At 37.3% G+C, this 14355-nt stretch overlaps 1 protein-coding gene across 6 annotated transcripts in view; it reads left to right on the forward strand.

Annotated features, from left to right (window-relative positions):
- pds5a (PDS5 cohesin associated factor A) overlaps nt 1-14234 on the forward strand; it is a 188017-nt gene extending 173783 nt beyond the window's left edge. For 3 of the 6 annotated variants that reach the window (XM_063043272.1, XM_063043273.1, XM_063043278.1), the window contains 4 exons: nt 87-204; nt 938-1293; nt 1576-1726; nt 7862-14234. In XM_063043272.1, coding sequence (XP_062899342.1) covers nt 87-204; nt 938-1293; nt 1576-1726; nt 7862-7906 — 670 coding nt within the window. In that variant the 3' untranslated portion in view covers nt 7907-14234. The remainder of the gene's footprint in view (nt 1-86; nt 205-937; nt 1294-1575; nt 1727-7861) is intronic. The other 3 variants (XM_063043275.1, XM_063043276.1, XM_063043277.1) reach the window with 3 other exon arrangements.
- Nucleotides 14235-14355: the final 121 nt, after the last annotated feature.

The following is a 14355-nucleotide window of genomic DNA, read 5'->3' on the forward strand; positions in this document are numbered from 1 at the left end:
GAGTTTAATGATGCTAAAAGATCCTCCTATCAATTATTATGTACTGCCCATGACTTAAATAATTATTTTTCTTTACTTTGTCACAGGGAGCAGAATTCAGAAGTTCCGGAAACAGAAGTTAGTGAAAATGAAGAAAATCCAGTAATATTGCTTGCAGTGGTTCCAGCTAAAACAGAGAAGAAAGATGAACCAGTTAGAAATAAGGTACTTTATTCCGCATCACCATTGGCATTCTTGTGTCTAGATTTTAAAATGGATCTTGAAAGGAGAATTAAATACTTGTTAGCTTAGAGATTCCCTTTGCAGCTTTTTATCCATGCAAAGTAAATTGTACTGTCAGCATCATACTTTATGCAAAGTATTCCCTCTCAGAGAGATAAAAATAAAGTTAATGGCGATGAAATATTTTCAACATCTTTAGCATAGGTACTCATTAGAGAGTCACAGCAGTGCATAGAACAGGAATCGTTCTGAAATGAAGAACACACCTATTGAGAGGAGAAAATCTTGACCACGATGGTTTGAAGTAGATATACTGTTAGTCTTCCTGTTTGGAAAATAACTGCTGCATTTATGACCACCCCCTATGAAAAAGTATTAACTGCCACAAGAATAGCTATTAACCCAAACTCAATAATATTTGATCTTGGACCTGTACATTGCGTATGCTGTATCAGTGATTTCTTTTTAGCAACACCTCCAAATTGACACTCTGAGAAATGGGTATTTTATTCTTTTCAATTCCATTTTTATTTGTTGGAGAGATTTCAAAAATACTCTTGTGTCCCATAGGGCTATTCCTTTATTTATAATTAAATGGAATTTTGATTTTTTTTCAATGTAAAACAAAAGTGCACAAATAAAATCAGTAGTTCCTGTAATTATTCACTGTGATATTATGCATCGTTCTGTGTACATTCTGTCCTCCTTATAACAGGAGATGTCCTCTGAACAGTCTTTACCACCACAGACCAGTACAGATCGTGGAAAGAAAAGGACAGCGCCTGCAGCAGGTTCAGAGAACATTCAGCAAATACCAGAAGAGAAGAAATCTGAAGAGACTGCAGTACCAGTTCCCCCCAAAGCTAGGCGTGGCCGTCCTCCCAAAGTTGCATCTGAAAGTAATGCTGCCAAGAATACAGATACAAACAAAACATCAGGCAGAGGAAGGAAAAGAGTTGCAGCCAATCAGGAAAGCCCTGCAGAACCAGAAACAACAAATGTTAAAGTACCAAAACAACAAGAAACAAATGTTAAGCGAGCACCAGCACAGAGACAAATGGATCTACAAAGGTAATTCTTTTTTGCAATGGGAAAACAATCTGATTAACGTGTTTGTTCTGATTTGTGTTTTGTGGTTTTATTTACTTGAGTTCCTTTTGCCCTCTCTTGGAAGGTTTATCATGTTATTGGGGCTTTAATTATTTAAGCTTAATATGTAAATTTAGGGGAATAGAGGAGATTTACTCCAGAAAAATTGGGAGTGGGTACATATGCTGGGTTTGCCGGTTATATCCATATCCTGTGAAATAAAAAATTCCTGTTACTGATTTCTAGTCCTCCTTATTTTTTCAGAATCCAGGTTTTGGACAGTGATGGATACTCAGTGATGGAACTAGAGTCTACTCCTGAAAGTTCAGCTGAGGAACTGGATTTGTTTAAATCCTATGAGAGCAGCCAGAATGAGATTGATAACCCAAAAATAGCAAAGGGAGGCTTCCTTAAGGTGCAGTAGTAATAATGGCCAGTTTTATAGAGTTATTGAAAGAAGTAGTATGTTAAGAGTAGTGTGATTATAGTACGGAAAAATGCCTAGGTGGAATATTTTGGGTTTCCATATTACAGATCATATTTCGTTAGAACAGAGAAGGATGCCATTTGTCTGAAGAGTCTGTGTCATCTCATAAAGCTAACCTATTCTCTCACATCTCCATCAATTTCCACCAGATGTTACCACCCACAAATAAGAGGGGCAATTTTAGTGGCCACTTAACCTGAGTGGCACATCTTTAGTTTGTGGGAAGAAACCAGGGCAGCCAGAATAAATTACCTTGTGCAAACTCCACACAGTTAACGCTTCAGTCAGGATTAAACCTGGATCACTAGATGTATGAGGCAGCAGCCCAACAAGCTGTGCCTTTTGTGTTCCTAAGCGAAATATCTGCCATTTCCTCTTTTTAGGAGACTTCAACCCCTGAAGTGAGTTTCTGCCTGAGTTAGCTAGCCATTCAAAATCAAAAGTGCAAGCATCCCAATCTTCATAATGTTAATTAGCATTATAAAGAAGCATAATGCGTTTTGGTGCATCTGTTTAAAATGTGATAGTCATGTTTATAAGCAACTGCATACCGTTAATGTCTCAAGGGAGTGGCTTCTAAATGACTAGTCTTGATTTTGAGTCAGTAACTAATTGGATTCAGTTTTGGGTGTGTCTACTCTCACAGAAAACCTAAAAGTAGGGGTCTGCATAAAAAGTATGACTTTCTCAACTCTGGCAACATTCCATGAATATAACAGTCTTAATTTTGGTGGCGATTAAACATTCAAATGGCACTTAAATTTTAAGTGATGTCAGTGCCTGAAAATTGGCTCTGGACCAGTTTTACTTATCAGTATTTGTAACTTGAGTTGAAGACTGTAGTATTATGAGAATAAGCAACTTTAATGTTGTTATAAGCAAATCTGGGAACCATTCCAACCAAATATTAAATATTTCTCTTGCAACCATCCATTCAAAGATTGAATGATATGCTTGAGAATTTTAAGAATAATTTTAAAAGTTTTAAACAAAATTTTAAAATGTGAACACCATCAGATAAGTTGGGATAAAGGGTCAAAGATACAGTACTGTCTTTGCCAACGTGTAGCGATTAGCAAGTTTGTAAATCTGGTGGGAGCAAGGGTAGAGTGCCGCAGGATGGGTGTGGACTGGGTGGCAGAGGAGTCCCAGGGGTGGGGGATGCTGTGGGTGCGGATACACCTAGCCCTGAGGCACCAGGCAAGGTCATTTGATTCCAAACAACTTGTTTATTGATCATTACAGAATGTCTCTCTGGTACTTCCCACTCCCTCCTCTCTAGTTTTACTTTTCATGTTTTAGTCTCAGACATCCCACCCTGCAAAAACTTATTTCAGGGAGGTAGCACCTCCGCCCCCCGCAACCCCATATTCTCCCCCCTCCCCCCCACGGTCGACCTCCAAGGGTGTATGTAATACTTTGTTTAGTAATTTTGTCTAATCTGTAAACCAGGTTGGGTATATGCAGAAAATGTGACATTAAAATATGTACTTACATTATCATAGTTATTCTATTACAACTTTAAGCAAGTCTACAGGGAGTTTGGCCTCATCAAGTAGGACATCAATAGTGTAGCTCCTTAGCAGCCAGCCAGCTAGTTTAAATAACGTTAGCTATGCTAATGAACGAATGACACCTGTTAAACTCACCTCAACATGTCTTTTACATTTTAACCCACCATGGGCAATAGAAAAGTCACTGTTGCAAACAGTGCAGCGAGCAACCCTGTCATTACTTTTGAGGTCGACTGTAAAGCCCGCCCACAGAGAAAATTGATAGGTCTACTTAGCAGGGGTCCGCAATCGTTTTTGCACCGCAGACCGGTTTAATATTGACAATATTCTTTAGACCAGCCGACTGGGGGCAGGGGTGTTAATCACAACCGGAATATAGGTGATAAGTCAATCGCATCATAACATTTTAAGTAACGTTTGGATATTAAACACACAGTGCATATTTTCCCCGTATGAACATATAAAATCATTGCAACACACCAATATCGCTGAATCAGTGGGAGCCCTCGACTTGTTTTCCTGCAACAACACGGTCCTATCGAAGGGTGATGGGAGACAGCGATACTCAAAGGGGGTTCCTTATATCCAGTCTATTCCACAATTTAGTTTTCGTTGCATTCATTGCAGAAAACTCCGCTTCACAGAGATATGGTGGAAATGGAAGCAACGTTTTCAGTGCTTCCGTGGCTATCTCAGGATATTCAGTTTGATCCAGAATGCCGACAGAGATGTTATGCCCACCATCATTTGCAAGCTCGAGGAGTTGATCTTCTTCCCACGCTGACATGGATGATTCACTGGGGACATTCACAAATGGGTCACGGACCCATTCCTTTGCACATCTGGGGTCACTGATGACCTCGCGTGCGTTAAAATTCAACAGTGCGTGACAGGGAATGAGGAGAGGTGCAGCTGACTCATATCGTTTCATATCGCCAAATCATATTGTTTCCTCATGGTCCGGTGGTTGGGGGGCCACTCTTAGCACGAAGAGAGACCAATCAGGATGCTCGCTCTCCCTCTCCCTCTCAAAAAAATCTATTTCCGGGCGTCAGGGAGCCACTATCAATATGCGGGAGACTCCTGGAAGTTCCGGGAGAGGTGGGATGTCTGTAGTCTTTTAAAAAAAAATTAAATGTGGGCTGACTGTCATATGCCTTCAAATTCAGTAATTTGCTTACTCTTAGAATAATTAAAGGAGTTTAAAATGAGATTTTTGTCTCTTAACAGTTTACTTAGAGACTTATTTGATACCATTTCAAAAATAAATTTTCAGAAGTAAACTGGAGAAAGTTGGGATTAGGCAAGGTGTAATCTTGCAATACAGGACTTGACTTTTTCATGTAGTTCTAAGACTGGATAGCAAGAGGTTTCAGCATGACAGTGAATTCTTGCAGTACCATGGGAATTCTTCAAAGTATTTTTCGACATACAAGTATAGAGCCATAATGTTCTGTGAACATCAAAAGTTACGGTATCAGCAATGTCCGGAAACAAAAAACATACCATGATGTTTTTGATGTTTCTTTTTGATACAATCAAAGTTCAAAGTAAAATTTATTATTCAGAGAGTATACATACAAGCCTGAAATTCTTTTTCGTGTGGGCATACTTAGCAAACTTATAGAACAGTAACTGTAAGCAGGATTATTGAACCATAAACTGAGTAAATACAAACATAAATAAGTAGTAATAAGTAACAAGAGCATGAAATAACAAAAGTGAGACCACTGGTTGTCTCCACCAGAAATAGAAAGAGCGTAGTTATCCTCTTTTGTTCATGAGCTTGATGGTTGAGAGGTAGTAACTTCTTGAACCTGATGGTGCGAGTCCTGAAACACTTTGCACCTTCTATCTGATGGCAGCAGTGAGAAAAGAACATGGCCTGGGTGGTGAGGATATTTGATGATGGATGCTGCTTTTCCACTGCAACATTTCACATAGATGTTCTCAATGGTTGGGAGGGCTTTACCCATGATGGACTGGGCCAAATCCATTAACTTTTGCAGGATTTCCTGCTCAAAGGCATCAGTGTTCCTATACCAAGCTGTAATGCAGCCAGTCAGCACACTTTCCACCACGCATCTATAGAAGTTTGCCAGGATTTTTGATGACATGCTGAATCTTCGCAGACTCCTGAGGCTGTGGTGCTTTCTTAGCAAATTATACTTATATGATGGGCCCAGGACAGGTCCTCTGAGATAGTGATGCCCAGTAGTTTAAAGTTACTGACCCTCTCAACCTCTGGTCCTCCAATGAGTACTGGTTCATGGACCACTGGTTTCCCTCTCCTGAAATCTACAATCATTTCCTTGGTCTTTTTCGACCTTGAGTGAGAGGTTATTACACCACTCAGCCAAATTTTCAATTTCCCTCTTGCATACTGATTCATCACCACTTTTGACATGGCCCACAACAGTGGTGGCACCAGCAAACTTGTTTATGGTGTTGGAGCTGTACTTGGCCACACAGTCATAGATGTGAAATGAGTAGAGGAGCAGGCTAAGCACACAGCCCTGTGGTGCTCCTGTGCTGATGGAGACAGTGGAGGAGATGTGTTTTATCAATCCAAACTGATTAGCGTCTGCAAGTGAGGAATTCCAGGATCCCGTTACACAACAGCATGTTGATGCCCAGGTCTTAGAATTTACTGATCAGTTTTGAGGGGTTGATTGTATTAAATACTGAGCTGTAATCGATTAAGAGTATTCTGATGTATGCATCTTTGCTGTCCAGATGTTCTGGGGTTGTGTAAAGAGCCAATGAGATGGCATCTGCTATAGACCTAATCGTGCAATATCATGATAAAGCACTGGACAGTTATTTTAATAACAATTCCTAAATAATTCCCCCTCTCATGAGCTGTTGCAGAAATGACTTCTCAATCATGTTGTCTCAGAAAGAAAATGCATTTTATTATCAATTATGTAAGACAAAAATTTGAACAGACCATCAAGCTTGTACTTTAACATGCCCTCTTCAGTTTATTTGTCTTCAAAAGCAGGCATTGTATATAGCTTAAGGTAACTACTAAGAAGAGGAAACTGGCAAATTTCACTGGTTCAGATTATTTCTGGATTACGCAAGGACATGGAGAGACTGCGCCTGGATATTGCATGAAGTTCTGTTTGCCATACTATAGTGATGTGATTAAACTAGCGAGAGTGCAGAAGAGATTCACAAGAATGTTACTGGGATTGGAGAACTTGAGATATAAGGAGAGACTGGATGAGTTTGTACTGATCTCCCTGGAGTGATGGAGGCTAATGTGACCTTAAAGGTCTGTACGAATAAGATGATTGTGAGTGTTCTTCCCAGCTGAGTCTGAAACTAAAGAGCATACATTTAAGCTGAGAGAGAAAATATTTAAAAGGGACCTGAGAGACAAGCTTTTCAGAAAGAGAATGGTGGGCATTTAGAACAAGCTGCCAGAGGAAGTGGAGAAGGCACGTCAATTATATGTAACATTTAAACAGGTACACAGATGGGAAAGCTTTAGAGAGATATGAACCAAATGCAGGCAAAAGGGACCAGCTCAGAAAGACACTTTGGTTGGTATGGAAGAGTTGGACTAAAGGGGCTGTTACCCTGCTGTATAATGCTATAAATAAATCTAAAATATAGGAGTATTCATCTACAAGAAAACAGAAGATTACGAGTTGCTTGTACTGCCAATGTTTGATGCAGAAACTGGATGAAAGAATACTGACTGTTCCACTATGAATATTCTTCAAAGCTGGCACCACATTCAATTGAAATGGGCTTTTAGAAAAATTGTAACGGCAGTTCAAAAACTTCTGGCGGTTCATATGTAAAAATAAATGTTATTCTCATTGATCGATATACTTTGGGATGGGATAACTGGCTCCAACATCATCTTTGTATTATCAAGACAGCTTTCCATGTCCACAGCATGTGTATTTCCATCCATCTTATCTCTTGCCAGAAAAATGAAGCATCTCTTTGTTTACACCCAAATTCTGTATGTTATCCCCTTGCACACTACAAATGCCAAGCCGTTAAATTCTACAATCTATATCTGTGGCTATTAAAACGTACTTTCCCATATCCAGCTTATCAGATTTGGGTTCTTTTTAATAAATTTCACCTTTTTCTGCATTCTCTTATAGACTTGCTTGTTCCTGTGTTCTCTATGTCTTGAAAACTGTCTTCATGTTTCTACTTTAGCAACTACCAGAACTTTTTGTACTCTCAGCCCTATTCCCTAATACTTCCACCTTGCTCCTTCATTATCAACAACCAAAGAATGCTGCAATTCTAACCTTGTAGGTATAAACATTCACATGTCTCCTCTAACCCTCATGTAAATTAATCATTGATTTACTCTCTATTAGACGCCTTTGTACATTATCTGCATTGTCAAATACAATTATAAAGTTATTGCCACAAGTATTTTTAAATGTCTTGATGTATTTATTTTCTATTTGATAGTATATATGGATGGCAAAATGATTTGTTTCAGAGCCTAATTAGAAAGGCATGTTTTCAATTACCTTCTTCAGTATTTCTCCAATTTTTTTTTATATAGGTAAGAAGAAAGTCCATGCCAAAGGGAAGGAGACAAAGGCTGTAGAAAAGAAGTATTCCTTGCCACTGAGGGAAATGTACCACATAAAAGGATTGAGATACTATACTAAATCTTAAGTTAGTTTACACAATTCCTCACCCTCAAAACATCAGGACAACACTGCATCAGAGTTTAGGTTATATATTAAGAAGATATTATTGAACTCCTTCATTTAAATTTTAACTGAAAATATAACTTTTGCAATGTTGGAGGGACAGCATTGTAATTCCCTGGGGTTATTTTTATGTAGTATTTTTATATGTTAAGATCACTTAACAATTATTGACACTCATAAAAATAATCACCAGATTAAGATTTTGTTACAAATGTCTTATGTAACCATTTTAATTATGCTTTAGTAATTTGCTGCAACAGTTTTACCTTCCAAAGTAAGTTATTATTACTGACTTGTGAAGTCAGCAATGGTGCATTATAAAAGTCACTTGTTACTATTAATTTTTCAGATGGAAACATTTGTGTTATTTAAAATAGACCCAATTTGAATATAATTTGATTTTGGTGAGAGTGAAAGAATAAAGCTGTGGATAAAAGAGCAGTTGAATATGTGCTTATAATATTTGAAGCTACTGCCATAAATGTTGTAGTAAAGATTTAAAAAGTGTAATACTGAAGTCTGCCGTTAAGTTGGGGATATTTTTGACACTGTTCTCTAAAATTTGCACTGAATCCACATTGTTTATCCTTTTAAAAATGAATCTCAGTAAGGTTTCTGTATCAGTATACTGTCCAGAATCTGTGTTTGTCAAAAATGATTTTTTTTCCCTGTAATTCATATTGACAGTTTTTTTTTGTGAATACAGACTGAAGTCTAGTGAAAGCAGTTGTTTTGGAATTGCTGCCTTTTAAATAATTATTCCCTCAATGTATCCTCATTTGTGTTTTTCTGCTTGCCTTCCTCAACCAGGGAAAGCGGGGCTAATCTGAACTTTGCATTTTTCCACAGTTGCCAGTGTGCTGCTTTTGTTGGCCAACATGCCAGCATGCGTTCTAGGATGGAATTGGACTGCTATTTTTTTCTGTGTATCCCTCGCCTAGGTGGCTAAGCATTCTATATAATGAAGCTCTCCTGTCTGGCAGCTTGACTGAAAATTGGTCAGGCGTAACCTTTACAGCAAGCCAAATTCAAGTGTTCTTTAAGCAAGTGTTTTAATTTGGGGTTTTAAGGGTCCCAGTGGGAGTTAATTACTCTTAAAGGGTTTTCTTGAATTTCACTTCATGTTGAATAGTGGAAAGAATAAAAAAAAATGAACAGCATTTTAAAGCATTTCCTCTATCCTAACATTAATTTTTAAAACTTGCTTTTAGTACTTTTAATTTATGAAATTTTATCAAGAGGCCTTTTATGTTTTACTTTCTTATAAAACTATATTGCTCTGGAAGGTAAAGGAAACTTTTTGAGTTTCAGATTTTTATATCAGATCTTGAAGAGAATGAGGTACTTTTGAAAGACCAGTTTTATGATGAGATGTTCAAGTTACCAGGCTCTGTAACCAATGATGTAAAAAAAATGAAGTGTTCTAGAAAAAAAATTGGATTTTGGCAGCTTGTGAAGTCAGTTCAACAATTCAAATTGTTAATACATTTTAAGTGAGTGTTTTATTGATATGTTGAATTTTTTAAAACTATTTTTCACTAGTTTGTCTCCCAGTTCACACTCATCTGTTTATTTTGGTGAAATTCTTTGCGGTTGCATCAATGTTATGATTCCAGACATTGTTCATTGTAGTTAATGTGTACATTTTGATGTACACATGATCATATTTAATTTTTTGTTGCATAAAGAAATAAATGCTTCTTAGGTGTCTCCTGGTTTCTGTTTCTCTCTCTCAAAACCTGTACTCCTGAGTAACCAAACCAGGGCGGATTAACAGTGAGAGATGGATATTTGAAGTAATTTCAACTATATTGAAATTTTTAATTGTCTGGAGTCAGGAGCAGGGAAGGAGAAACTGTCCAGGGAGGATGAGACTTAAACTACTGGGAAACTTAATCCATCTCTGCCATACAGCATGAACTGAAACCCTCTTACTCTTTCCTCCAGCTAGCTCACCCCACTGAGATTAACTGGGAATTTCTTCCTAAATTATTGGACTGAGGTATGATCATTGTTTAAACAACAATTGCTCAAAAAGACTAGCGAGCTATACTACACCAGGTCTATCAGAAGAAATTGAACAGGCACAAGCCATACACGTATGTGTGATTCATTGGTTTCATTGCTGAATTATATTAATGCTACCTAAAAAGCTTGTGGTTACACAAGTTGAAATTTAACCCAATTTTACTTTTTTATACCATGGGGATGGTTGTCATTTCATTTAATGAGTAGTGCTAACAACAGCTCTAAATTTAATCCTGTAGCTGAAAAAACATTGTATTTGATTCCTGTAGTTTTTGATTTTTTTTCTTCCATCGCTTGGGGGGAAAAAAAGTAATTCTGTTTTATAATGGTCAGCAAGTAATGCAGGTGCTTTAAACACCATCTTTGGTATTTGAAGTTAAGTCCATTTTCACCATGACAAAACAGGTTGTATTTCTGCTCTTTATCAGAAAATCCAGTAATTGATTTTCCACCAGTGAATAGTGTCTTACCAGACCGTCAAGTAGCGCAACTTCAGTGATATTTATGGCATCTGATTCCACAATTTAAACAGAGAAGGCCTTACTTCAAACTCTCCAAAAGGGTTTAATGCAGTAGTCTTGTTTGCTAGATGAACTGCCTGTCCTATAACATTTGCTGCAGGTCAGCATTCAATAATTAAGTTCGAGTAAGGAAACAAAACATCCTGAGCTTTAGCAATCTGTGACTGCAGTGTTATTTGGGTCTTCCATATCATCAGGCAAGGAGCTTCACAAACTCTTTTATTTAGCTAGAAAATACATAGAAGCTCATTGGAGACACCCTTGTGGTGTTTAACTTAATTTTAGGTCTACAGTAGTTTCAAAATAATCAAGAATGTCACTGATTTTAAAATTGCCTAAGTATTTCGCCTCTATGAATTTGTGTTTATATGGGGGGGCGGGGGAGAATATAAATATGTATACACCATTTTTGGATCTGCAGAGATGTTGCCAGTATTTTTTCTTTAAATGGGGATTTTGGAGATTCTGCTGTTTCCTTAAGAGAGAAAAATATGAAATGTGTCCAAAGCTGTCAGCAAAGTGGGGGTATATGACGCTTGGGAGATAAATTAAAGATGCAGGTGTACTTCACCTCCAGCAAGGGTGTATTGGATGAATCTCACCAGTACTTCAGATTATCATCGCTGATCCCAGAAACATCTCTACAGATATAATGTGTGCTTGGGGAAATGTGATTTGTTCAGGAAAATCTGTTGTTCAGGAAATTTTTTTTCAAATAGTGCTGGAAATACTCAGCAGGCTCGGCAGCATTGGTGGAAAGAGAAACATTCAATGTTTCAATCCACCTGTTGGTATTTCATGTTTCCAGCAGCTGCAGTTTTTGATATTTTAGTTTAATTTTGGTTTTAGTACAGTCGGTCATACAAGCAACACGTGCCAGGGTATCTCTTACAAATGCGTTTTGAATAAATTACTCTAGAACCCATACCATTTATACAACAGCAGTGAATTAGTTTTCAAACAAGTGGTATGCTGGCACAGGTTCACCACAAAATGTATAAGAAAGAAGAAAAATCAAATGAAGAAAGGAAGGTGGAATGAGGGCAGTGATGAGGCAGGAGGGAAGCAATGAAAGCAAGGTACTTGAAAATTCAGGGCTTTTTCTCACCATACGAATGACAGAACCTGTTACCCAATTATCAATGGCTATTAAAGGCTTTCATTAAGCAAAGAAGATTTAGTATTGGAGGAAAGAAAGAAACAAATGTGACTTGGTCGTTTTATTAACATTTGGGGATCAAGCTGGTATTGATCATATATATGTATACCTTAGAGGCTTTAAAACCACATTTCTATGCAATTGATTAAACCCAGTTTTCCTATTTTCAAAATGGGTAGGTAGGCTATTCTAGTAACTTTACAGAATTGACCAGTGTCTTGGTGTCATGAGGTGTTTTGGTGGGCAGGAAGAATAAATTGGCATGTTTATCTTACTCTGGCCCTTGCCAATAGCCACAGTAGAGAAATCAGTATGGTCTTGTTTCTGGGAATAAACTTGGTACTGCAATCAGCTTCAGTGCAGAGGCCAACAGAATTATGATCCTTGGGTCTCATTTTGAACTCAATCTTAGTTAAGTTGCTCCTATCTATTATATAGGAGGGTTCCTGAGAAAGCAGTTGGTAATCTTTTAAGCAGAACACTAGTAGTTTAGAAATATGGTTACAGGGACACTGCATAATATGTGCATTAAAGTTGTTTAAGATAATTGGGGAATACTGAAGAAAATCCAAGGATTTATTGAAGAACACCACCTCACACCTGAGCCAGTTATCCCAATTGATGCACCTTGTGACTAATTTACAATAGACAAGGTACATGAGACCAAATTTTACCCATGTATTTCAATGTCAGGTGATGCCATTAGGCTGATAAAGCATGACATTTGTGTATTCTGTCAAAACTCCCAAATGAAGTTTTGGGAGAGAAAGGGCATTTTTAATTTTACATTTATTTTTACAACTGGGTTTCTGAAATGCAGCGTGGGTTTATTGTGCACCATTATTTTGCCCCACTGCTTTATTTAAAAATGCCAATTCCATCCTGTGACTTCATGAAAAAGTAAAACAACTAACATCTTTTAATCAGTAGAATTTAAATGTTCACAGGGATTTTCCATTTATTGAACTAGACATCAGAATTAGTAGTAAACAAGTATATTTTAAAAATTGCTGATTTTGTCATTGATCAGAAAATAATCTGTTGCCCAATTCACACTGTACCCAAAAAGACTAATTTGATGTGACGGTTAGGCTACCTAGCTTAGTTTAAGATACCCACAGGTGGCATTGTCTAGATTTGGGTTATATAATCAAACAACGTCTTCAAGAATAGGACTGAGAAGAAATGGGGTGGTGGTCGGGCAAGGTATCCAATACCTCAACTTCACAGATTAAACTTATTTTTAATAGTAGCATATTTTGCTCAATGATCTTAATTTGCTGGAGTTTTTATTCACTCTATTGTCTGATTTTAAAGTTATTTACAAACAGGCTAGAATTATTTTACAGTGATGCAATGTGACAAAGCAAGTTGCTTAAGATGGCAATGCTCACATTTCTCAGTCTTCAACAAATGTTTGGACCCACTTTGTTCTGCATAGCAACTCTTGTCTGCACATTATTAAATTTCCAGATAAAATAACAATTGGTCAATTATTTGAGCTAAAATAGAAATAGTCAATCAACTTCCCTGCAGTATCTGTAGTAAAAGCAACAAATCTTCACATTTCAGGCCCTTCAACCTGAAACATTATTTCTCTTTGTACAGATGCTACCTAACCTAGTAAGTGTTTCCAGCATCAGCAACTCTTTTCATTATCTTGAGTTTATTTTTTTTAATTTCCAGGACAATGATTTTTTTGTGATAAATCCTAATTAACCATTTCAGTTATTGTTCCAGTATTCATTTATAATGAAAGTGTTACTTTAAAGTACAATCACGGAATGAAGAGAGCAAAAATAACTAGGATTCAAATGTGCATTTTTTATTATTCATGAGCTAGTGCAGAGGTATCAAGTACAGTCAACTTGCAAAATAAATTACATGTAAATTATAATCTTAAATGACAGTTTGATTTTTAGGGAGTACGGGAATGGATTTGCAGTTATTCTCCATACTGTATTGCTCTAGAAGCATTTCCATTTCTTGAAATGCTGCGGATTTTGGGAAGGTACTCCCATTCAGCTTTTTGGTGGTTTGCTTGACACAGCATCAATGAATGGCTGCCAATTACATTTCCAAATCAGGATAGAACTTGCAGTTGGTGACATTCATTTGTCCCAGCTGCCCTTTCCTTTTTTTTAAAGGATTGTTAAACTTGGGATACTGTTAGAATGTCCTGGTTTTAGAGGAATGGACACCATAAACACAAGCCATGGGAGTGTAGAGGAATACATGTTGGCGAAATGTGTATTGGAGTACAATTAGTCAAGCTGTTGCTTGAATAGTAACATGTAGCCATATTTAGCAACATAAGAGTATAGTAGCTAATGGATTGGTTGTATCAAAATCCAATGCTTATGTCAGTACATGGTGGGCTATCTGGCTTTATCATTGTGGTTATGTGTACAATTCAGGAATGTTTGTAGATCTGGAGTCTTACTGACCATGCCAAATAAGGTTGACAGATTACCACGCAGTAGAAATTGTTAAGCAGATGGTTTTTTTTTTACAACAGTCCATAAGTTTAGGGACCATTGATTTCAGCATTTTGACTGCAGGCATTTAACTAATCTTAAATTTCCTAGCTGTATTACAGGAGTTGAAATCTGTTTCTAAAGCTTTAAGTGCG

The sequence above is a fragment of the Mobula hypostoma genome, chromosome 3 (assembly GCF_963921235.1).
Source record: "Mobula hypostoma chromosome 3, sMobHyp1.1, whole genome shotgun sequence".
Lineage (NCBI taxonomy): Eukaryota > Metazoa > Chordata > Chondrichthyes > Myliobatiformes > Myliobatidae > Mobula > Mobula hypostoma.